Source organism: Pantherophis guttatus, chromosome 5 (assembly GCF_059756535.1).
Source record: "Pantherophis guttatus breed Tessera chromosome 5, ASM5975653v1, whole genome shotgun sequence".
Lineage (NCBI taxonomy): Eukaryota > Metazoa > Chordata > Lepidosauria > Squamata > Colubridae > Pantherophis > Pantherophis guttatus.
This window is the reverse complement of record NC_142067.1, coordinates 12,586,572-12,609,514: the sequence shown is the minus strand read 5'-3', so window position 1 is coordinate 12,609,514 and position 22,943 is coordinate 12,586,572. Positions and strand designations below refer to the sequence as shown.

The following is a 22,943-nucleotide window of genomic DNA, read 5'->3' as shown; positions in this document are numbered from 1 at the left end:
CGGTTCTCTGAACTACTCAAAATTTTCGCTACTGGTTCTCTGAACTACTCAAAATTTCCGCTACTGGTTCTCTGAACTACTCAAAATTTCCGCTACTGGTTCTCTGAACTACTGAAAATTTCCACTACTGGTTCTCTGAACTACTCAAAATTTCTGCTACTGGTTCTCTGAACTACTCAAAATTTCTGCTACTGGTTCTCTGAACTACTCAAAATTTCCGCTACCAGTTCTCCAGAACCTGTCAGAACCTGCTGGATTTCACCCCTGTTGTCACCCCCTATTGATTCAAATACCAGTTTAAGTTTTCTGAGCAAAATGAGAGAGTTGTTCAAAGAATCAGAAAGGGGAGAGGGGGAGAGAACCAGGAAGTTTACATTATTATAGGAAAGCTTTGGAAAATGGATGGATCATAAACAGAATTTACAACAGTATTAAGTTTGGAGCTGGTCAAAGATCTCCTGGTGAACGGAGGTTATGAACATGTAACAGAGAAGGCACTTCCTTCTTGCCAGAATCTGACCCGTTATTAATCCCAGGGATGGGAACATGCTGATTTACTGATTCATTAGCATTAAGGATTCCACGGATTTTAGGAACACCTGTGAATAGAGGGAATAATTCTTTTTTCTACGGAGGCAGAAGAGAATGGGAAACTTCTAATAAAACGCTGAAGAGAGCGAAAACATCCCACCCTTTCCAAATATAAGCTCTCCCAAGAGCACAGTAAGCAGTTGTACGATTTTACATCTCTTGCTTGAGATAGATTTTCCACATTTTGTACAGGGCCAACACCTTTCCTTAGAGGTAAATCTAATAAGTGTTCGGAGTGCATTACGCACCATTCTCATTAATTATCCTTCCCGCTCCCCTCCTTTTAATTCAGTGGTCTACTTACTCAACTCACGAGTTCATTAAGTAAATGGTTCATGCATGATTGTATTTACAGAACAGCCTTTTTGAGCCACAAAAATGACAGAATGGCTTTGGCAACGAAAAACCAAACATACAAATTGATCCCAGCGGAATGTTGTAGCTTACACAATGTGCTCATTGTGGGGCAGGCTTATGATCCCAACGCTCGGCCAGTAGGAAAAAAAGAAAATCATACTTTAGAAATCCTCAAACTGCAAAAGATTTTAAATAATGTACGGTTTCTGATCTTGGAAGTCAATGTAGCAATAAAGGTAAAGGTTCCCCTTGCACATACGCGCTAGTTGTTCCTGATTCTAGGGGGCAGTGCTCATCTCCGTTTCAAATCTGAAGAGCCAGCGCTGTCTGAAGACGTCTCCGTGGTCATGTGGCCAGCATGACTAAATGCCAATGGCACATGGAACGCTGTTACCTTCCCATCAAAGGTGTTTCCTATTTTTCTACTTGCATTTTTTTATGTGCTTTCGAACTGCTAGGTTGGCAGAAGCTGGGACAAGTAACGGGAGCTCACCCCATTACGCGGCACTAGGGATTTGAACCGCTGAACTGCCGACCTTTTGATGGACAAGCTCAGCATCTTAGTCATCGCAACCCGCTTGCATGTAGCGGTATGCCCATGTAATAATTTTCTAGAATTTCTATCTCAATAGCCAAAACGAAAGCAGTGGGCCCATGTTCAGGCTAAACACATTTTAGCTTTTACCCTGGTCAGCTTTTTCTAAAACAAATGCAGCTTGGTGACATTTGATATTTTAGTATTAATGTTGACTGCAGACCAATGATGAACATCAGCAACAGAAGGCTATGTATATACAAAGGCTTGACAATGTATAAATACTTGCTCCACGGTCTCCAAATAATTTACTCAAGAGACTTGTTTGCCAGACTCATATCAGAGGAGACTTAAGTCGACCATGCGAAGCTCTTCCATTTCAAACTGATAACATGATTTGATGTTGTGAACCCCAGACTTATATAAAAAGGAGATAAACAGAACTCTCGACTCAACTCCAACTCCAGCTACTGCTAAATGCTATGTAACTTCATGGGAAAAGAGATGTTTAAACGAAGCTGTATTTTTGGTCACCTTGGTTTGATTGCAAAGAAGACCTCCAAGGCCCCTTCCAACTCTGTTAATTCTCCATCTGACTGGCTACTGTCACACTATAATATTTCATTAAAATGCATCCAATACATGAATTTATATCCAACCTTTCACATTCCGGGTCTAGATATTATTTCTCGGATCGCAGCCACTCTCTGAAAACAACTCTCGCAGGCAACTTAAGATCACACGCATCCTTTGGCCCAAACATGCTTGCCCAGATATTTTTTGCAAGTTTTCTCCATTGTAGTTGGGAGCAGGAGAAAGAACACCCTCCCTCCCCCCCACACACACATCTACTCCTGTAGAAAGAGGTAGGGTAAGTGGCGAGAGAGAATTACCGTATTTTTCAGACTATAAGACGCACCAAGATTTCGCAGAGGTAAATAAGAAAAAAAAAGTTTTTGCCCTCCCCGGCCCCCAGGAGCACTCTGTAGACCTCCCCAAATCTCTGCATGTCCCGTTTTTGCGAAAAACAGGTTTGAGAGGCCAAAAACGGGCCTGTTTTTTTGCAAAAATGGGGCCTGCAGAGGGTTTGGGAGGCCTGCAGAGTGCTCCTGGGGGCTGGGGAGGGCAAAAATGACATTTTTGGGAAAAACAGGCCCGTTTTGGGCCTCCCAACCCCCTCATGCATCACATTTTTGCCCTCCCCAGCCCCCAGAAACACTGTGCAGACCTCCCAAACCCTCTGCGTGCCCTGTTTTTGCGAAAAAAGGGCCTCTTTTTGGCGAAAATGGGACGTATGGGGCAGGGTTTTGGGAGGCCCAAAATGGCTGTATTCGGTGTATAAGACGCACCAAGATTTCCACCCTTTTTTAGCGGGGGCGGGGCGGGGCAGGGAAAGTGCATTTTATACTCCAAAAAGTATGGTATTTTCTGGGCAAAAAGGCTTTATAACGCTCCAAAGAAAGTTCTCCTTTCCCTGCTACCAGAAAATAAAGCCTTTTTTTTTTCCTCCATAGTTCGGTCTGAGTGGGTTGAAAAGCAGCAAGGCAATGAGGTGAATCCCGTATCAAGCTGAGCGCCAGATTTTAAATGGCAAGAAAAAAGGTTAAGTCCCCTGCTTGTCTACGCTTGTACATGCAGATCCGTTCGGCAGAGCCCTACTGTGAGCTCTTTGGATAATGCGCTTCTTTCCCAAGACGTTCTTAATTCCGTGCAATTTCCTTGTGCTGGGGTCACATCAGCGGAGGAAGAAGTACACCTCTGGGAGGAGCCCAAGACGACGGGCCTGTTTTTTTGCGAAAAGGAGCTGTGCAGCCACACCAGATAGCAAATTTGTTAAGCGTGACATTCTTTGTTTCTCTCTCTCTCTTTTGCTTGCCGTTCTGTGACTGTCCTTACATCTAGGCTTAAAAATCAATTGTTCCCTATGTTCAAACGACAGCAAGAAGGACAGCAGCGAGGGAACTTTGGAAGTCTGAAAAGATCTCACTTTTACACACTGAGTAAAGGTTCTCCTTGCGGTGGGGGGGGGGGGGGAGAGAAACAAAAATAGACCTGAGTGAATCCATTCCCTTGGGGAAGGCAGTATCTTGAACGTGCATTGTTCGGAGATCCTCCTCTAACCCGCTTTAACAACCGTAACGCAGTCGGTGTAAATCTGAATTAGCAGCAATGAAAGGAGTTGGACTTGGAATCTGCTAGCAGTCCTAACAAGCTGTTTAAATTAGATACGTCCCCAAATTAAAACATATAAAGAATGGTCGCTGGAATTAGGTATGTCTAGTTTGATGAAAAGAAGATCTAGGCTAACCTGTTCCGGACCAAGTGCCTGTGCGTGTGCGAATGTGCACGCACGTGCCCGATCACCCAAAATGCAATCCGTGCATGGCCCCCCCACATGTGCATGGCCCTCCCACATGCATACATGACCCCTGAACATGCTCTACCCAGGGGTGGGTTCCACTTATCTTTACTACCAGTTCGCAGCGGAATCGCACGCATGTGCAATCGAAGCTTCCGCGTATTATCACCAATGGTGACGTCGTGGCGGGTGGGTGGAGCCTCCCGCTGGTTTTACTACCGGTTCTACAGAACCGGACAGAACCGGGAACAACCCACCACTGGCCCCATCCCCCACACATCCATGGCAGAGACCTGAAGACCAGCTGACCAGTGGGAGGTGCGCGTTTGCGTGACAGAGCTGAACTGGGGCGATGGCTCAAGTGCCCAGAGAGGCCACTGTGCGCCACCTCTGGCACGCGTGCCATAGGTTCACCATCACAATCTAGGGGTAACATGATAGCAGTGTTCCAATATCTCAGGGACTGCCACAAAGAAGAGTGGGTCAAGCTATTCTCCAAAGCACCTGAGGGCAGGACAAGAAGCAACGGGTGGAACTAATCAAGGAGAGAAGCAGCCTTGAACTAAGGAGAAATTTCCTGACAGTCAGGACAATGAATCAGTGGAACAACTTGCCTCCAGAAGTTGTGAATGCTCCAACAATGTAAGTTTTTAAGAAGAGATTAGATAACCATTTGTCTAAAATAAGAGCCTTGGTAGTACAGTGGTCTAAGGCATCCTGTTATTAAGCTGGTTATTAAGACCAGCTGCCTGCAATTACTGCAGGTTCGAATCTCTCCAAGGCTCAAGGTTGACTCAGCCTTCCATCCTTTCTAAGGTAGATAAATTGAGGACCCAGTTGTGGGGGCAATAAGCTGACTTTGTATAAATATACAAAAGGATGAAGGCTATTGCTTAACGCATTGTAAGCCGCCCTGAGTCTCCGGAGAAGGGCGGCATATAAATCAAATTAAAAAAAAAATAGTATAGGGTTTCCTACCTAAGCAGGGGGTTGGACTAGAAGACCTCCAAAGTTCCTTCAAACTCTGTTATTCTACTCTAATTCTCTGCTTGTTTACTCAGAAGGAAAAAACTCCCTAGACTCTCTAGGACTTCTGAGAGCTCCAGATATCTAAAACAGCCACCCTCCAAACTTTTGGGAAACGAGGGACTGGTTCCGTGGAGAAAAGTTTTTCCGCGGACAAGAGGGGGCATAGTTTTGTGTGCTGCCTGCATCTCATGGATGGGGCTTCACTTGTTTGCACTCCCGGTTTCTGGGATGCTGCAGATCGGTGCCGGTCCATGGACTGGGGGTTGGGGACCCTTGATCTAAGAGTACTGAGAAGGCCTATTGCATCATGCATTGTGTGCTTTGAAGAGTTGATCAGTTGGCTTGTTCACAGAAGGGTACAGGTAGCCCTCAACTTACAACACTTTAGTGACCGTCCGAAGTTACAACAGAAAGAGCGAAAAACTGAATTACAACTGTATTTCACACTTACGAATACTGTTCCAGAATCCCTATGGTCCCTTGGTCAAAATTCAGAAGCTTTCCAACTGGTTCAGATTTACCACGGTTGCAGAGTCCTAGTTTGCGACCTTCTGACATGCAAAGTCAACGGGGAAGACAGGTTCACTCAACAACCGTGTTACTAACTTCACCCGATTCACTTGACAACGGTGGCAAGAAATGTCGTAAAATGGGGGCAAAACTCGCTTAATAACCATCTCACTTAAGCAACAGAAATTTGGGGCTCCACTGTGGTCGTAAACTGAGGATCACTATACACAGTGTACACTATACACTATATACAGCTAATGCTTCGTGCATTAGCTACGAGCATGGAATGGAATTTGGGCACTTTTAAAAAAAATCGCAACTGAGAGTAAATGAGAGCAGGCTTACTTACTCTCTATAGTAAGAAAAATGTCCTGAGGTTTTGCATTTAAATGCACCGCATGGCTCAAGCTTGGCATGGAACGGTCTCTGTTTAATGAGGGCAAGCAGATGTTTCAGTGGGATAGGGATGTTTCCATCCATCTTGGAAAGCTGTATGACACAGCCTTTATTATCTTTTTTGCTTTGGGTGCACAAGCACCGTTGTGTTTTGGAAACAACATCTTGGAATAAACAGGAGACGCCAGTCTGACAACTCCTATTTATCTTCTGTGGAAATGAAGCCATCCCATTCACTTCGATGGCCAGCTGTAGGGCAATCCTGTTCCACTGGAAAAGAGTTTTCTGAATGACACCTGTCATTCTCCCCCCCCCTTTTTTTATTTATTAATTCAGCTGGACTGGCAAAGGCCAAACAGTTCTCAAGGGATTTACTAATAGCTGGCCATCCTGTTTCCCCGCCCCCCCCCAAATAAATGTCATAAGGCAGGTGGTGGGTGATGGGAAAGATAATACTGTATCCCGTATTAAGAAGAACTTGGCTGAACGCAAAACAAAGAACTGGAAGATTCCTGGTTATCTACAGGATTAAAAAGCGACAAGAAATGTTTAGGTAGCACGAGATAGGAAAACAGCTTGACTTTTGAGGACTGCTGATGAAGTAGATTATATTGTGCTTAGTAGGAAGAAGGCAGCAAGCTAAGGTTTTAGGAATATCTTCGGTGTCCAATCTATTTTTTTTTGGGGGGGGGGAAGACCACAGGTGAAGCTCCAAATGCCCTGCTGAATTTAATGACCAAGAAAAGTTTGGCAAGACATTTACTGATTTGAGAGAAGGAGTGGTGTGGTGGCCTAGAGGTGGAGATCTCGCCTCACCATCAGGAGGCTGTGAGGTCGATCCTAGGTGGAGGCAGATATTTCTCTCTCTCTGGGCACAATGAGAATATATCTGCTGAACAAAACTCTGCACTGGTGACAGGAAGGGCATCTGGCCATTAAAACATTCTGCTAGTTCCATTCGGTTGCCCAGACTCCACCCCGCAAGGGTTTATGAGGTCATTAAAAGACAATGACGATTTACTGATTGGGAGAGAAGGAAGATACACGAAAAGAACAGGTCTTACTACAGATTTTTTTAAAAAAGGCAAAAAAATGCCTGAAAAAAATGTCTTGACTTGACTCATCTGTCTGAAAAAAATACGATATGCCTCAGTGGTGAAATCTGAACTGGTTTGGTACTGGTTCGCTGGCCGTGCATGCGCGCTGCGTGCCAAGCGCGTGTGCTGCATGTGTATGCGCAGTGCGCACCAAAAGGAGGCTTGGCAAGGTAAGTAGAACAGCGAGGGAGGGAATCAGCTCTGCCGCACAATTTAGCAAAGCTAAACTGCGCAGCACAGCTGATTGTTGGAAATACCGGTTTGGAGGAACCGGGAGCTTTTTTAAACTACCGGTTTGCCTGAATTAGTAGTTTTTTAATCCCTACCGGTTCACCTGAATTGGAGCAAACCGGTAGCATTTCACCCCTGATATGCCTGCTACTCCACATCATTTACCCCTGAAATGTTTTGTCCAGCCATCAAAAGGTTGATGAAAACCCTGAGACACACAAACCAGAAGTTCATCACAGATTTCCAATGTGGACCGGTTAATAACTTTTCCAAGGGTGGTAGGAAGAAATCTTGGTTGAAAATCTGGTGGAGCAGATCAGCTTTACTTGCTCAAGATCTCACAGTGATGTTGGGGCTGAGCAAGCAATAGCAATGACACTTAGACTTATATACCACTTCACAGTGCTCTACAGCCCTCTCTTTAAGTGCTTACAGAGTCCTATTAACCCCAACAATTTGGGTCTTCATTTACAGACCTCGGAAGGATGGAAGGCCGAGTCAACCTTGAGCTGGTGAGAATCGAACTGCGGCCAGCAGAAGTAGCCTGCAGTACTGCATTCTCACCACTGCGCCACCACGGTAAACATGTCATGGAACACAGGTCTTCCAAAGCAGGAGTTACACGAGGGTATCCAAAAACACCTGCATCAAAGACCAGGATGACAAAGCTACACATATATATATAGGTCTCTGGCTGAAGCTGCCCACAATGACAAAATGGATGCTGTGTGCCTGGATGTGTGTAGTCTGCGAAATTTGCATGACAACATCATGATGCATCTGATATTACTTGCTGCCCTGTCATACTTCCCACAGACACACAGTAAAATTTCTTATCCCGGTTGCATGTCTTGGTTACAAAAGACTACCGACACCTGGAGGGCAGACAACACAAATTCTGGTTTGCAATCAACTTGGTATATCACGAAGCGTGCATATTAAATTACAAATAAGAGAAGCAATTTTGCAAACATTCTTCAGCAAAAGGAGACTGAAGGAAAGAAGTCAGCCAAAGGATGGGAGTGTCCACCATTTCTCTGTGGCCACAATCTTGATCAAAGTCATCTTATTTTGCAGAGTAACAACTACTATTATTGTCTACGGAGGTTCTCAGTCATCCAGTTGTCCCAAAGGTGTTTTTTTGAAAAGGCAACTGGACTTTGTTTTTCATTGGAGATGTTTCGCTTCTCCTCCAAGAAGCCTCTTCGGTTCTGAATTTCTTCCGTTCAGAACTGAAGAAGCTTCTTGGATGAGAAGCAAAATGTCTTCAAGGAAAAACAAAGTCCAGTTGCCTTTTCAAAAAACACCTTTGGTACTCCTACTATTATTTTATCCATACAGAGTGAGCATCCATTCTTTTCCTCTGGCGGGTTGGTTTTTTTTTTAAAGAAATGAGCATTTCACTGATCTTTGCTATCTAGAAAATTGGGAGAAGTTTTTAAATTAAAACCCACCCTCCCTGACCTCAGCCAATCTCCAAGAACCAATTTCTTCATTGTCTCTGCTTGCTTGCACAATGTTACAATCCTGCTCATCAATCATAATTGGTAATAGAGCCCCTTCCATGGTAGCACGGCACCAACCTAACCAATTAAAAAGCTCCTGGCTAATGTTCCATTTTCCTTTGCTCACAATTTAAAGGTTAAACTGAATAAACACCCCAAGGGGAGGGGGGGGGGAAAGGATTTGTGAATCTGAGCTATGGTCCCAGAGGTCTTTGAGTTTTCAGCCAGCTTGATCCAGAACCTTTACTCTCAGTGCTACTATGGCAGCTCTCCAGTTGTCAGAGCTGCTAAATTGCACTCTGGGGAAGGTGGAGAACAAATGGCCAGTAGATCGTATTAAGGGAAAAGGCAATTCACACAATACAGCTGTCAAGCACCAAAGCTGCAAGTGGTGTCCCGGCCGCGAAGAGACAACTGGCACAGCGGCAAGCAACGTGATGCTGACGAACAGCTGATCATCAGCCGGCTTGCATTCGGCCTGGATCGTAATTGCCTGCAAGCCAGCCAAACGGGCTGTGGATTGACTCTCCCAGCAGCCCGATGATCAGCTGATAGGGCCTGCTGGCTGCTCCGGAGGCGAAAGGGCACGGCTCCCGCATTCAAAAGGCTCTGGGAGGCAGAGGCTCCCAGCAAACTTTAGTCCTACATTTTTCGAAACTCACTGTGTGCCGAGAGCCGTCTTAATAAACCACTGAGAACTCAAAGCGAGTGGTGTCCTCACTGTGGGTTAGGTCCGGAGCTTGGACCTTTGAGAATGGCTTGATCTAGCCCTGTAATGCTTCTCATTCTTAGATTTGTTTTTCTTCCTAGCTTTTTTCCCTGCAAGGACAGAGTCTTCTCTTTCTGGAACAACTGAGTGTTAATCCATTGGTTGGGACAGAAATTACCCGATGTCACGGGCTGAAAGAAGAGTGACTAGCCCAAAATTATTCAGCCAGCTTTACGTGAAGCGTAAAGACGTGAGAGCAGAGAGGCCAGGGAGGGAACCCCCGGGAAACGACTCTGACCACATATTCACTAACCTATACATATGCTTCTTCTTTTCCAGGTACATTCTCCCTGGTAGAGGGGAGCCATCTGTCAACATTGCATAGATGAGTGTGGGATATTGGGTGTTACGAAAGACTCATGGAGGGGTGGGATGAGACAGCAAGGCGAGAAACAGCAGCGTTTGAGGCCGGCATGGAGCCGAGGAGTCCAAGACCGGTGATTCCTTGCTGGAGCGAGCCTTCCAAGAGGGCAAGGCATGCCGAGCCCTCATAATCAGCTGGAGGGCGGAAGACTGTAACGCTGACTAAATCTGTGTCATTGTGTGACGAGTCTATTACCAAGTAAAGGAGAGTTGCTCCACTGATGGTGTGGCCTCGTTCCTTACTGACTTAGGCTCGGAACCGTGATATCATGCTTAAGTCGGTACTAGAACTCACAATCTCCTGGTTTCTACCCTAGTGCCTTAACCATTATCACTAGAACAAACTGGCTCTAATTTTTCATGCTTAAATCATTACTTGAATTACTTAACCATACCAGTACCCAATTGCTGCTATCTATCTAGCTTCGTTGCTGTGTCTGCTGTTTTTATTTGCCACACTGTATTTCTCCGTTTCACTTCCTTCTATCTGTAACGCTAAAGGTAAAAAATCTCTCTACCCATATTTCTCAAGAGGCTAGAGGTGCTGAGAGTCACTTTGTTTACAGAACACTCTGGATTTATTCGGTGTTCTTTTTCAGATAGTCATCACTTAACAATGGTAATTGAGACCAGAATTTATGTTGCTAAGTGATATGGTCATAAAGTTCAATGTCACATGACCGGGGTGAAATCCAGCAGGTTCTGACAGGTTCTGGAGAACCGGTAGCGGAAATTTTGAGCAGTTCGGAGAACCGGTAGTGGAAATTTTGAGTAGTTCGGAGAACCGGTAGTGGAAATTTTGAGTAGTTCGGAGAACCGGCAAATACCGACTGGCCCCAGAGTGGGGTGGGAATGGAGATTTTGAAATATCCTTCTCCCAGGAATGGGGAGGGAATGGGGATTTTGCAGTATCCTTCCCCTGCCACGCTCACCAAGCCACACCACACCACGCCCACCAAGCCACGCCCACAGAACCGATAGTAAAAAAAAAATTGGTTTTCACCACTGCACATGACTGTGCTGTTTAGCGATGGCAGTCCCAGCAGACCGCCCCAGTTAACGTTGTTAAATGAGGACCTTATGTAATTGCAACTTCTGACTTTGTGCTAGCTATTGACTTTGCTTGTGGGAAATTGGCAGGGAAGGCCACAAATTGCAAGCACAGGATACTGTGATGGTTGGGACAAGTTGCCGAGTGCCTGGATAGCAATAAGACTTATATCCTGCCCCACAGTACTTTACAGCACTCTCTGGGTGGCTTATAATTATTTGCCCCCAATAATCTGGGTTCTTGTTTTACCGACCTCGGAAGGATGGAAGGCTAAGTCAATCTTGAGTCCCATCAGGATCAAACTCCAGGCTGCGGGGAGCCCATGAGGGCTCTTTTATTTATATGTATTTATATTCATATTGAAAAAAAGGTTGAGCCAAGATTCATTCTTTTAAATACAAAGCCTATAACTGGACTGTATAACTTTCAATGGGTAGAGTACCACACTTAAGCAAGGATTTACCGTATTTTTTGGAGTATAAGACACACCTTTCCCCCCCCCCAAAAGGGGATGAAAATTTAGGTGCGTCTTATATACCGAATGTAGCCCCGCCCACCCACTGGCCCCCACCCTTTGGCCTCTGCCTCACAGCAGTTACCTCCTTGCAAGCAAAGAGCAAGAAAAAACAGTTCTTTTCAGCTTTAGCACAGTCTAATTAGCACAAGTTGATTGGATCGGCCTCCCGACTCTCAGCTGTTTTGCTCTCAGCTGTTTTGCCCAGGCCTCTGCTGCTTGCTGCAAAGAGGTAAATTGCTGGAGCAGATTTTTTTTTTCACTTGTGCTAATCAAGTTATGCTGAAAACGAAAATGAAAGTAAAGCAGGCTGTTTGTTGTTTGCTGCAATGAGGCAAAATTGCTGAGAGGCAGAGGGAGATTTCTTTTTCTTCTTTTCCTCACCAAAAAAGGTAGGTGCGTCTTATACTCCGGTGCATCTTATACTCCAAAAAATACTGTAATTGTTGCAATTGATTTGATTTAAATAAAGAATTAAATTCCCCAGCCTTGTTGGCTGGGGAATTCTGGGAATTGAAGTCCATACATCTTTTACAGTACCAGCCTCGGAAGGATGGAAGGCTGAGTCAACCTTCAAACTCCAGGCTGTGGGCAGAATTTGCCTGCAATACTGCACTTTAACCACTGCGCTACCAGGGCTCATGATCACAGGGCAGAAATGCTATGACGGTGGGAAGTTTGAGGACCAATTATAAGTAAGTTCAAACAGTTGCTGAACAAGTAGTTATTAAAGAAGGACCACCTGAAAAATCTGGGTCTGCTCAATTCTGCTACCTAACATTCTTCTTAACCAGAGAAGCCAGGGCTGGAATGAGGAACCATCTGCTGGTAAAGCTTAAGCTGCCCCAGTATGCTTCCTTTTTATACTGTGTTTCCCCGAAAATATGACCTACCCAGAAAACAAGCCCTAGCTTGGTTTTCATGCCTGCACCTAATATAAGTCCTACCCAAAAATAAGTCCTAGGTTTAACTAGGTTTAACCCAACCACATGGTGGGTATATGAGGCTAGGGTGGTGGTGGAGCTGCCCAATCCCTGCTTACTTTAGGACGGCCACAGCCAAGCCTCCCATGCCCTATTATGCCACTCTTTTGCGGCTGCTTGCAGCCAGATGGTACGTGGCACATCGCACCAGTTCCACCACTCAAAGGATGCCACGTGGCTTGTTGTGCCAGTGCTGCCACTCATGGCAGTACGCCGAGTGGCATGTTGCACCAGTGAACAACACTCCATGTGGCCTGCCGTGAGAGGTGGCACTGGTGTAATGAGCCACACGGTGTCTGGCCGTGAGTAGCCACAGAAGTTGGGCACCAATGCGACAGGTGTTGGAACACGGGAGGTCTGACTGCGGTGGTCCTATGGTAAGTGGGGGTAAGACATCCCCCCAAAATAAGACCTGGTGCTGATAAGACTAGGTCTTATTTTCAGGGAAATACTAGGTTTGAAAGGAAACTTACCTGTAATATGGTAGCTAATTTGGTGGTTGATGTCAGAGGTATCTTCATCCCAAGTGCTAAGGACAGCCACGACTTCTCCCGGTGGGTCACTCTCCTTCACAGACCCCCTGTACATCTCCTGCTGGAATACGGGAGCATTGTCGTTGATGTCAGTCACGGTGACCGAGATTAAGGTGGTTGAGGAGAGGGACAGGGCTTCTCCCAGGTCAGAAGAAACCACAGTGAAGGCAAAAGTGGGATCCGTCTCATGGTCTAAATCTTTCAAGGTGCTGATCCAGCCACTGTTGCTGTCAATAGTGAACACTTCCGAGATCCGGTCAATATCCAATTCTGTTAAAAGAGAATAGGTGACTTGACCGTTGGCCCCCGAATCTGCGTCGGTTGCTTTGACTTGTACAAGTTTAGTCCCTATTGGCATTCCCTCCATTACGATCGTGTCATACTTGGCTGCCTCAAAAATAGGCTTGTTGTCGTTAATGTCTAGAACTTTAATGTCCACATCCACGGTTACCACAATGTCCACCTTATCAAGCTGTAAGGTTGCAGCCACTTTAAAATGAAAGGCGGGGTCTGCCTCATGATCCAGCCTCTTGTCCAGTTTTATAATGCCAGTGTCTTGCTCTATAATAAAAACTCCATCCTTGTTGTTTCCGGTCAATTCGCCATTGACCGTGCTGTAGACGACGCCTTGGTTAGGCAAAACGTGGAGAGCATCAATTGTACTCCCTATGAGGGCATCTTCTGATACTGTAAAGGAATACTGAGGTTGAGAAAATGAAGGCAAGATGGTTTCTGGAGGTAAAACGTGTATGTACACAGGGATAAGGGAATGCCGTACGGGAATGCCCCCGTCAACGGCTTTGACAAAAAAAGATAGCACCGTATTTTTCAGCTGGTTGAAATTCCCCTTGGTTACCATCCATCCATTGTCTGGATCAATTTCCAGAAGATCTGCAACAGAAACAGAGGCTTCACTATACAGGGAGTAGACAATCCTAGCATTGGCACCATCATCAGGATCAAGAGCTTGGACCTGAGTGACTAAGTGGCCTTTTCCAACATCTGCTTTGACACTTGCTCTGTATTCCACAGTCATGAACTGTGGGGCATTGTCGTTCTCATCCACCACTATGACTCGGACCGTGCAGAATGTGCTCCTCCCTCCGCCATCGAGAGCTCTTAAAAATATGGTGATGTCACCTTCTAAAGGCAGCTCCCTATCGAGTTTCTCCGTGGTGAGGATCTGCCCTTTGCTGTCAATGACAAATCTGTCTTTGGCGAAATCATTGATGATGGAGTAACTTATCTGACCGTAGATGCCCGAATCTCCATCGGTTGCTTTTACGTGGATCACCCTGGTTCCCGGGACAGCGTTTTCTCTGACTTCTGCCACATAAATACTTTGTGTGAATACAGGGCTGTACAAATTAGCTCCGAGAATCTGGATATGGACTTGGGCAGTGCTGGTAAACAAACCATCAGAAACAGAAACGTTCAAGCTGTACATTGACTCCATTCTCTGCTTCCGATGATTCGACAGCGTGATGACGCCACTTTTGGCATCCATCACAAAACTGGTACGGTCATTTCCAGACAAGATACTGTACTCCAATCGGTCAAAATCGGAGCTGTCTGCATCGGAAGCCTGGACACAGGTCACAAAATGACCCCGAGGAGCTAATTCACTGACATAGGATTCATAGATCAACTGATTAAAAATAGGAGGGTTGTCGTTCATATCTGTCACGTAGATGTTAACTAGAACTTCACTGCTTAGAGGTGGGAATCCATTATCGGTGGCCCGTACTTTTAAGCTGCACTGCTGCATCAGTTCATGGTCCAACAAGCGGGCAGTTAGGATCAGTCCGCTTGTCCCATCGATATGAAAATAATCTGTGCTATTGAAAGTGTCCTGGACTATCTGGTACTGAATGATTTTGTTATTGTCGGAATCTGCATCGGTAGCAATGACCTGTAAGACAGGAGTCCCAATCAAGGAGGCTTCGGTTAAGGTGGCGTTATAAGCAAAGTGGTCAAACACTGGAGCATTGTCATTGACATCCTTGATAATTAAGTCCACTGTAACTTCAGCTCGGGCACCAGTAAGAGCATCACTGGCTCTCACCGTCAACTTGAAAATGGGATTGAGTTCAAAGTCTAATGGACTGATGACACTGAGGACTCCTGTGTCAAAGTCAATATTGAATTGATTATAAAGATCCCCGTCTACTATGATGTAAATGATACCTTGACCTTCTGGGCTGGTAGCATTGATGCTCAGGATCGGGGTGTTCATTTCTATGTCTTCATTGACAGAGGCTGTGTAGAAGGGCTTGTCAAAGATGGGCATGGCTTTATTAACAATGGTGATGGGCAGTTCCACAGAAGCAGACAGTGATGGGTCACCTCCATCTTTAGCTATGACAATAATTAAATATTCTATATTAGATAAGTCGGAGTTAAAGGGCGCTTTCAAGGTGATGCTCCCACTGTGACTGTCAATTTCAAAGTGCCCGTAGTCCTCCTTCAATAGATAAGATACATCCCCATTTGCGCCCTTGTCTTTATCAATGGCCCTCACTCGGTATATCAGAGTGCCAGGATCAGCCTCAACTTGAACAGCAGCATAGTATGGAAGTCCAACAAATACCGGAGCATTGTCGTTGATGTCTTCAATGAGAATTCGGACAACCACTCTGGCCACCCGTAGATGGTCCAGCTCGCGGCTAGCCTCTACCACCAATTCATATAATTCCTGTTCTTCTCTGTCAAATGGGAGGCCAACAGTTTGAATAAGACCTAAAGTGGGTTTGATCTTGAATTTGTTCCCGGGGTTTAATATGCTATACTTCAAGGGCTCGTTGAGACGGTTTCCAATCGCATTGACCACCGCTACCTTGGTGACGTTGGTGCTGTTCTCCAAGATTGATGTAGAATAATGGCTCTGAGTGAAGTGAAGACCGCTATCCATGGCTTCCTTGACCATTATTGTCACTATAGCACTACTGTAAAATTTCCCATCGGACACTTTCACGATCAGCATGTAATGGTCTTTGGAAAGGCTGTTGTTTTTTATGGTCAGCACCCCAGAAATTGGATCAACGAGAAAATATTCTGTGTTCCCTTCAATCAGGCTGTAAGTCAGTTCAGAGGGGACTTCTAAATCTGGGTCCACGGCTTTGACTTGAAGAACCTCCACTCCCACGTAAGTCGGTAGAAGCAAGATGGTTTCAAACATTGCCTGGCTGAACACTGGAGGATTATCATTGACATCCGTTACATCAATGGTAACTTCCACGGGACTTTCTGCAGTAAGCTGGGGATTGCCGCTATCTCGAACGTGAACGTGGAAGTAGAAATGAGCGATGGTTTCGTGATCCAAATCAGCAATCGTTCTAATCGCACCTGTACTAGAGTCTACTGTAAAATAATTCTTGGCAGTTGACTCCACAATCTGGTAGACGAGCAGTGCATTTTGATTACTATCGGCATCCGTGGCTCGTATCACAAGTGGATTGTTTCCCACGCTCCGGACAATGCTATTTACAGGTGCGGCTTCACTGATGCTGCCCAAGTATTGAGAAAAAAGAAAAACAGGCGGGTTGTCATTTTCATCAACTATCTGGATGTTTACAGTGGCATTTGATGCCATCCCTGCCATGTTTGTGGCTTGCACTACAAGCTGGTAAGAGGAAGTGTGCTCATAATCAAGAGACTTCTGGCTCGTGATGACTCCAGAATAAGGGTTGATCACGAAGGCTCCGTCTACATTGCCATCTTTGACTTCGTACACTAATGTAGACTGACTGATTGCCGAGACTTGGATAACCGAAGTCCCAAAATCAACATTTTCATTGATTTCAGCTTGCCATTCCTTGTGCGTGAATTTGGGGTGGGAGTTGTCCGACATCGTCACAGATATGCGGACAATGGCAGTAGCTGACAACGGGGGAGAACCCTGGTCGGCCGCTTTAACGGATAGCACAAACTGGTTCATGGTGGTCAGGTCTGGTTCTTTCAGCACGGTGATGATGCCTAGAATTGGTTCAATCCTGAATGTGTTTCCAGTATTCCCTGAAAGAATGAAACAGGAAAAATGAATTAAATGTGAAATTTAAACATAAGAGAAAAAAAGTCAAACTATAATATCAGAGACTGAAGAACATTCAATAGGCACTTAGCAGGGGTGAAATGCTACCGGTTCGCACCAGTTCGGGCGAACTGGTAGTAATAAAAGCTACCGGTTCAGGTGAACCGGTAGTTAAAACAAGCTACCAGTTCGTGAACTGGTATTTCCGACGATCAGCTATGCCGCACGATTTATATTAGTTAGAAAGCAGGAAATCTTGCTTTCTAGCTAATCTAAATCGTGCGGCACAGCTGTTCCCTCCCTCGCTGTTCTATTTATCTTCTTAAGCCTCCTTTTTCTGCATGCAGTGTGCGTTTGGCATGCAGTGTGCATGTGCAGTGTGCATTTGGCGCACGCTGGGCATGCACGCACACAGGGCACATTTGAAACGTACCACACATGCGCGGGCAGCAAACCGGTGGCAAACCATGAAGGATTTCACCACTGGCGCCTAGTGACATCACATTAGGAGAAAAGTATGTGTGATCCATAAAACCAAACCGAACCCATCCAATCCTTAAATTGGTAAGCTACCAATTCACAACCCATTTCCTTTATTTCGAATTTTCTGTACATCTTTTATATAATGGACTTTATTCTGAAAGCAACTGAGCTTTCGAAGTTTATTAATCACGGAATACACATTTTTTTTAAAAAATAGGGAAGAGATGTAGAAAAAGTCCATTGCTGAATGCAGGAATTACCGTATTTTTCAGAGTATAAAACGCACCTTTTTCCTCCAAAAAAGTGGGTGAAAATCTGGGTGCGTCTTATACTCCGAATGTAGCCCCGCCCAGCTTCTCAAACGGAGGGTTCAGAGGCTGAAAAAAGCATCAGAAACGAAGCTTCAGAAAAAAAGCCCCCAAACAGAGCTTCAGAGGCTTTTATTCTGAAGCTCTGTTTCAGAGGCTTTCAGAGGCAGGAAAAAAGCAAAAAAAAAAAAAAAAAAAAAAGCAAGGCACAGAGCTCACAACCAAAGAATCTGTTGCTAAAATTCCCCTCTGGAAAAAGCTGATTGGGGGTATTCCGGGAGGCAGATCTATCTGCCAATCAGTTTTTTTCTTATTTTCCTCCCCAAAAACTAGGGTGCGTCTTATACTCCGAAAAATACGGAAAATGAAAAAGATTTGGGGCAGGAAATAGAAAAGTATGGGCCTGAACTATTTTGTGTAGAGAAAAGCTCATTTTGGGAGATTTACAGAAGGAAATTAAAAAGCCCGTCACTCTTATTCAGATACTTTGGTGTTAGTAATTAAGATGGTGGCCAAGAAACCAGGAGACAGTGAATTCTAGTTTTGCTGGGTGACTTTGGGCTGGCCACTCTTTCTCAGCCCAACTTACATCACAGGGTTGTTGTGGAGAAAATAGGAGGAAGAATATTATAGGCATGTTCACCGTGTTGAATTAGCTGTAAATTAATAAAGGCAATATAAAAATCTAACGAATGAATGAACGAACAAACAAATGAATGTTTGGAACATTTTTGGTAAAATTACAGTGGGGAAGCAGGATCTCAGATAAGTGGCCCACAACAGCAAAGCTGGTAAGATTGGAGGTTTTCTACTGCAACTACCTGCTCAAGCAGGAAACCATATACCATTTCAGATAAATAGCTGTCCAATCTTTTCTTCAAAACTTCCAGTGTTGGAGCATTTAAAGCTTCTGTAGGCAAGTTGTTCTACTGATTAATTGTTCTAACTGTCAGGAAATTTCTCCTTAATTTTAGGTTGGTTCTCTTCTTGATTAGTTTCCATCTAATGCTTCTTCTCCTGCCTTCAGATCAGTGGTGGAATTCAATATTTTTTTACTACTGGTTCTGTGGGTGTGGCTTGATGGGTGTGGTGTGGACATGGCTTGGTGGGTGTGGCAGGGGAGGGATACTGCAAAATCCCCATTCCCTCCCCACTCCAGGGGAAAGATACTGCAAAATCCCCATTCTCTCCCCACTCCTGGGGGAAGGATATTGCAAAATCTCCATTCCCATCCCACTCTGGGGCCAGCCAGAGGTGGTATTTGCTGGTTCTCCGAACGACTCAAAATTTCCGCTAAGGGTTCTCTAGAACCTGTCAGAACCTGCTGAATAGCACCCCTGTTTCAGATGCTTTGGAGGAGAGCTTGACTCTCTCTTCTTTGTGGCAACCCCTGAGATATTGGAACACTGCTATCATGTCACTCCTAGTCCTTCTTTTCATTAAACTAGACATACCCAGTTCCTTGCAACCGTTCTTTATATGTTTTATCCTCCAGTCTCCTAATCATCTTTGTTGCTTTGTTGATACTGAGATTCAGGATGCTTTCCATATGCAGTGACCATCTCTATCTTCAAAGGCACTTTGAAAGCTTCTCAGTCAATGGAACAAAGAAACCAGAATCGCAGCTCAACTCAGCAACCCATCATAAAAATACAGTACTATTATTAGCAGCTCTTTTCTCCTTCAAAAATTTTCTGCTTGGCCCGTTCTTATTTGGGATGGTTGTAGAGTTATTTCTTTTTGGTCATTCCTTTGGTTTGGTTTTTAGAATTATTTCCTTTATCTTGCATTCTCTGGACTGCCTTTTCTTTTCATCTCATGCCCCCCCCTTTTTTTTCTTTAAATGGAGACTTGAGTGTGCATTTGTAAATACAAAAGAGGTTATGCTGGCTGGTCTGCCCTGTGTGTGTGTGTGTGTGTGTGTGTGTGTGTGTGTGTGTGTGTGTGTGTGCAGTCTCGTCATGCTTTTGTGCATTGTTGGTGCAGACCATGATCCATTTTGATGGAACGGCTTGTGTCAAGTTTCTGGCGTGACCTGAACCTTGCAGTTTTTCTGTCTCTTTAGCTATTCAAGCATAAAAAGTAGCTTTGATGAAAAGGAACATTTGACTCGTTATAACTCTTTTGTTCTCTCTGATACTAACAATGTTAGTATCTGATACTAACAATTCATATTTAGGATTTAGGATATAAATACTGACATGTGAGCAGGAGGCTTTTTTTCTGTTTCCCAAGTCTTCTTTCCTTCCCACTTTCCTTCCTTCCTTCCTTCCTTCCCCTCCCTCTTTCTTTCCTTCCTTCCCTCCCTTCCCTCCCTCCATCCTTCCCTCTCTCCCTCTTTCCTTCCTTCCTTCTCTTCCTTCCTTCCCTCTCTCCTTCCTTCCCCTCCCTCTTTCTTTCCTTCCTTCTTTCCTTCCTTTCCTCCATCTTCCCTCCCTCCCTCCTTCCCTCTCTCCCTCTTTCCTTCCTTCCTTCCTTCTCTTCCTCTTTCCTTCCTTCCTTCCCTCTTTCCTTCCTTCCTTCCTTCCTTCCTTCACCCCTCCTGTCTCTCATTTTCACTCTACTGAAAACTAGAGAGTCTCTTCTGGGAGACTTTTACCACCCCTCCTCTTTTCAATTATTATTTTTTAATTGACATGAAATTTAAATGTAGAGAAAAGTTAATGTTTTAAACTTAGGCAAGAAAAATCAAATATAAAGGTACAGATTAGGTGAAACCTAGCTCAGCAGTAGAGTAACTGTGAGAGGGATCTTGGAAATAAGGTCAACTTATTTCCCAAAGCACCAGAAAGCAAAACAAGAAACAATGGATGGAAACTAATCAAGAAGAGAAGCAACCTAGAATGAAGGATACATTTCCTAACAGTGAGAAGACTAAACCAATGGAACAGCTTGCCTTCAGAAGCTGTGGGTGCTCCATCAGAGAGGCTCTTAAGAAGAGACTGTACAGCCACTATACAGCAATGGTATAGGGTCTCCAGCTTGATCAAGGGGTTGGACTAGAAGACCTCCAAGATCCCTTCCAACTCTGTTATTCTGAACTAACATATTATCAATACATTGTCTCTACTGTAGCTCTTCCTCTTGTCCTCTACAATCATTCCCAGATGCCATTACAGCAAATTAGTCCTCTATATCCCTCTCAAAGGCATTACCTTTGGATTATAAATTAAAAAGCGTTAACAATGGATTCCATTCAAAGGGAAAATGTATGATCCACCTAGTCCCGTGATGGCGAATATATGGCACCCGTGCCAGAGGTGGCACACAGTGCCCTCTCTGTGGGCACGCGAGCCGTCACCCCTGTTCAGCTCCGCTAGCTGTTCATCGGGTCTGTGCCGTGGGCGGGGCTTGTGGGGGGGTGCGCACGCATGCGTGGAGGGTGGGGCATGTGGGGGGCGAGGTGCATGCTCAGGGGCGGGGCACATGCGGCAGGGCCATGCACGAATGCACGGGGTGGGGTGCACGCACGGGGACCACACACATGCATGTTGGCAGGGTGCATGCGATGGGGCAGCGCACACATTGCATTTTGGGGGTTTGGGTGCATGTGCACACATTCGTGCGCTCGCACACTTTGGACACTCGGTCCGGAAAAGGTTAGCCATCACTGACCTAGTCAATGGGACTAGTGTACTGAGTGTCTATAGCCATGATGGCGAACCTATGGCATGCGTGCCACAGGTGGCACACGTAGCCATATCAGTGGGCACGCGAGCTCAGCTCCGGGGCGCATGCGCGCACTGGCCAGCTGATTTTCAGGCCTTCTGGGCCCACCAGAAGTTGGGAAACAGGCTGTTTCCTGACTCCAGAGGGCCTGGGGAGAGTGGGGAAGGCCGTTTTCGCCCTCCCCGGGCTCCTGGAGAGGCTCTGGAGCCTGGGGAGAGCAAAAAATGGGCCTTCCAGTCCCACTGGAATTCGGCAAATGGGTCGTTTCCAGCTTTGGAGCCTGGGGAGAGCAAAAAACGGGGCTACCGTGCCATCGCGTGCCAAAAGCAGGGGGAGCTCAGGGTGGTCTCACACACACATGCACGGGGGGTGGGGCGCATAGAATTATAGGTGTGAGCACGCATATGTGCGACCCCCCCGCGCTCCCCCTGCTTTTGGCACGCGATGGCAAAAGGGTTAGCCATCACTGGTCTATAGTATTTCTCAGATGAGACGTTTGAGCCTCCCCACAGACTCAGGCGTTTATAAAAGATGGGGACTCTCGGAGGTTATTAAGTGTGAAATTATTGGTTTCTATTATCCAGTGCAGTGTTCATGTTAACTGAATGCCCTGGGAAGTAAAATAAAAAAAAATAAAAATAAAAAGCCCATGCCTATAGCCTGAACACATCCGTTAAAATTAACATCCTCTCTTCAGATTCATTCATGGATCAGAGAAATGGCGGCCTCCAAAAGCTATATTACAGCGCATCCGGGAGCATCTGTGGATAATGAAACAGTGGGAATTCACATTTTTATCTGAAGCCGAGGCTTGAAGCTTCAAATTGCTGGCAGAGAGTGGGATGAAAAAAGGAACCGGTGATAGTCATGGAGAGATAAAGTCTCATTAAAAGGTTTCAAGCTTCTGCACAATTGTGCTGCAGGAAAGCTTCACACCGTCCCACTTCCTGGCTGCCGTCCTACGCCTCCCCTCCTTCATTATTAGAAGCGTTTTATTTTTTCTTTCTATCCTGCTGAACCGATGCCATGGCATCGCTTTGTCCATTCACCACAGAGATGAGCAAGTCGTGGGGCTACAAAGTGCTCAGCTGCAAAGCAGCGGGGGTGGGAGACCCCTCTCAAGGGATAAGAGGGCAATTCCAACCCCCCATCCCCGGGATTGCAGATCAAGGTAGGGGCTGTTCTAGTTCTTTGTTTCCTTTTGAAAGAAATGTCTAAACCAGTGATGGCTAACCTTTTTCTCATTGTGTGCCGAAACAGCGCACATGGGTGTGTGACAACATGTGTGCGTGCCGGCACCCATAATGCAATGCCTGCGGACACGGCACCCCATGCTCTCCCTGCCTCCCTACGCATGCACGCACGACCACCCTATGCCTCGTTTTGGGCCTAGCAGGCCTCCCTGCAGCCTCCCGGGCCAAAAATGGGCCGAGGCGGCGGCGGGCTGCACCCGCCACGGCCTGTTTTGGGCCTAGCAGGCCTCCCTGCAGCCTCCTGGGCCCCAAAACAGGCACACCACTCCACCCACTGCCCGTCCCCCATACATGTGACCCCCACCTCCCCGCAATCCTCCCTGCACATGTCTCCTGCATGCGCTCCGCGCATCCCAAAAATCAGGTGGCTGGCAGGA

At 45.7% G+C, this 22,943-nt stretch overlaps 1 protein-coding gene across 11 annotated transcripts in view; it reads right to left on the bottom strand.

The window, feature by feature from the left end:
* FAT3 (FAT atypical cadherin 3) overlaps positions 1-22,943 on the bottom strand; it is a 626,029-nt gene that overhangs the window by 122,546 nt on the left and 480,540 nt on the right. For all 11 annotated transcript variants that reach the window (XM_034408488.3, XM_087894589.1, XM_087894591.1 and 8 more), the window contains one exon: positions 12,764-16,837. In XM_034408488.3, the coding sequence (XP_034264379.2) occupies positions 12,764-16,837 (4,074 nt within the window). The remainder of the gene's footprint in view (positions 1-12,763; positions 16,838-22,943) is intronic.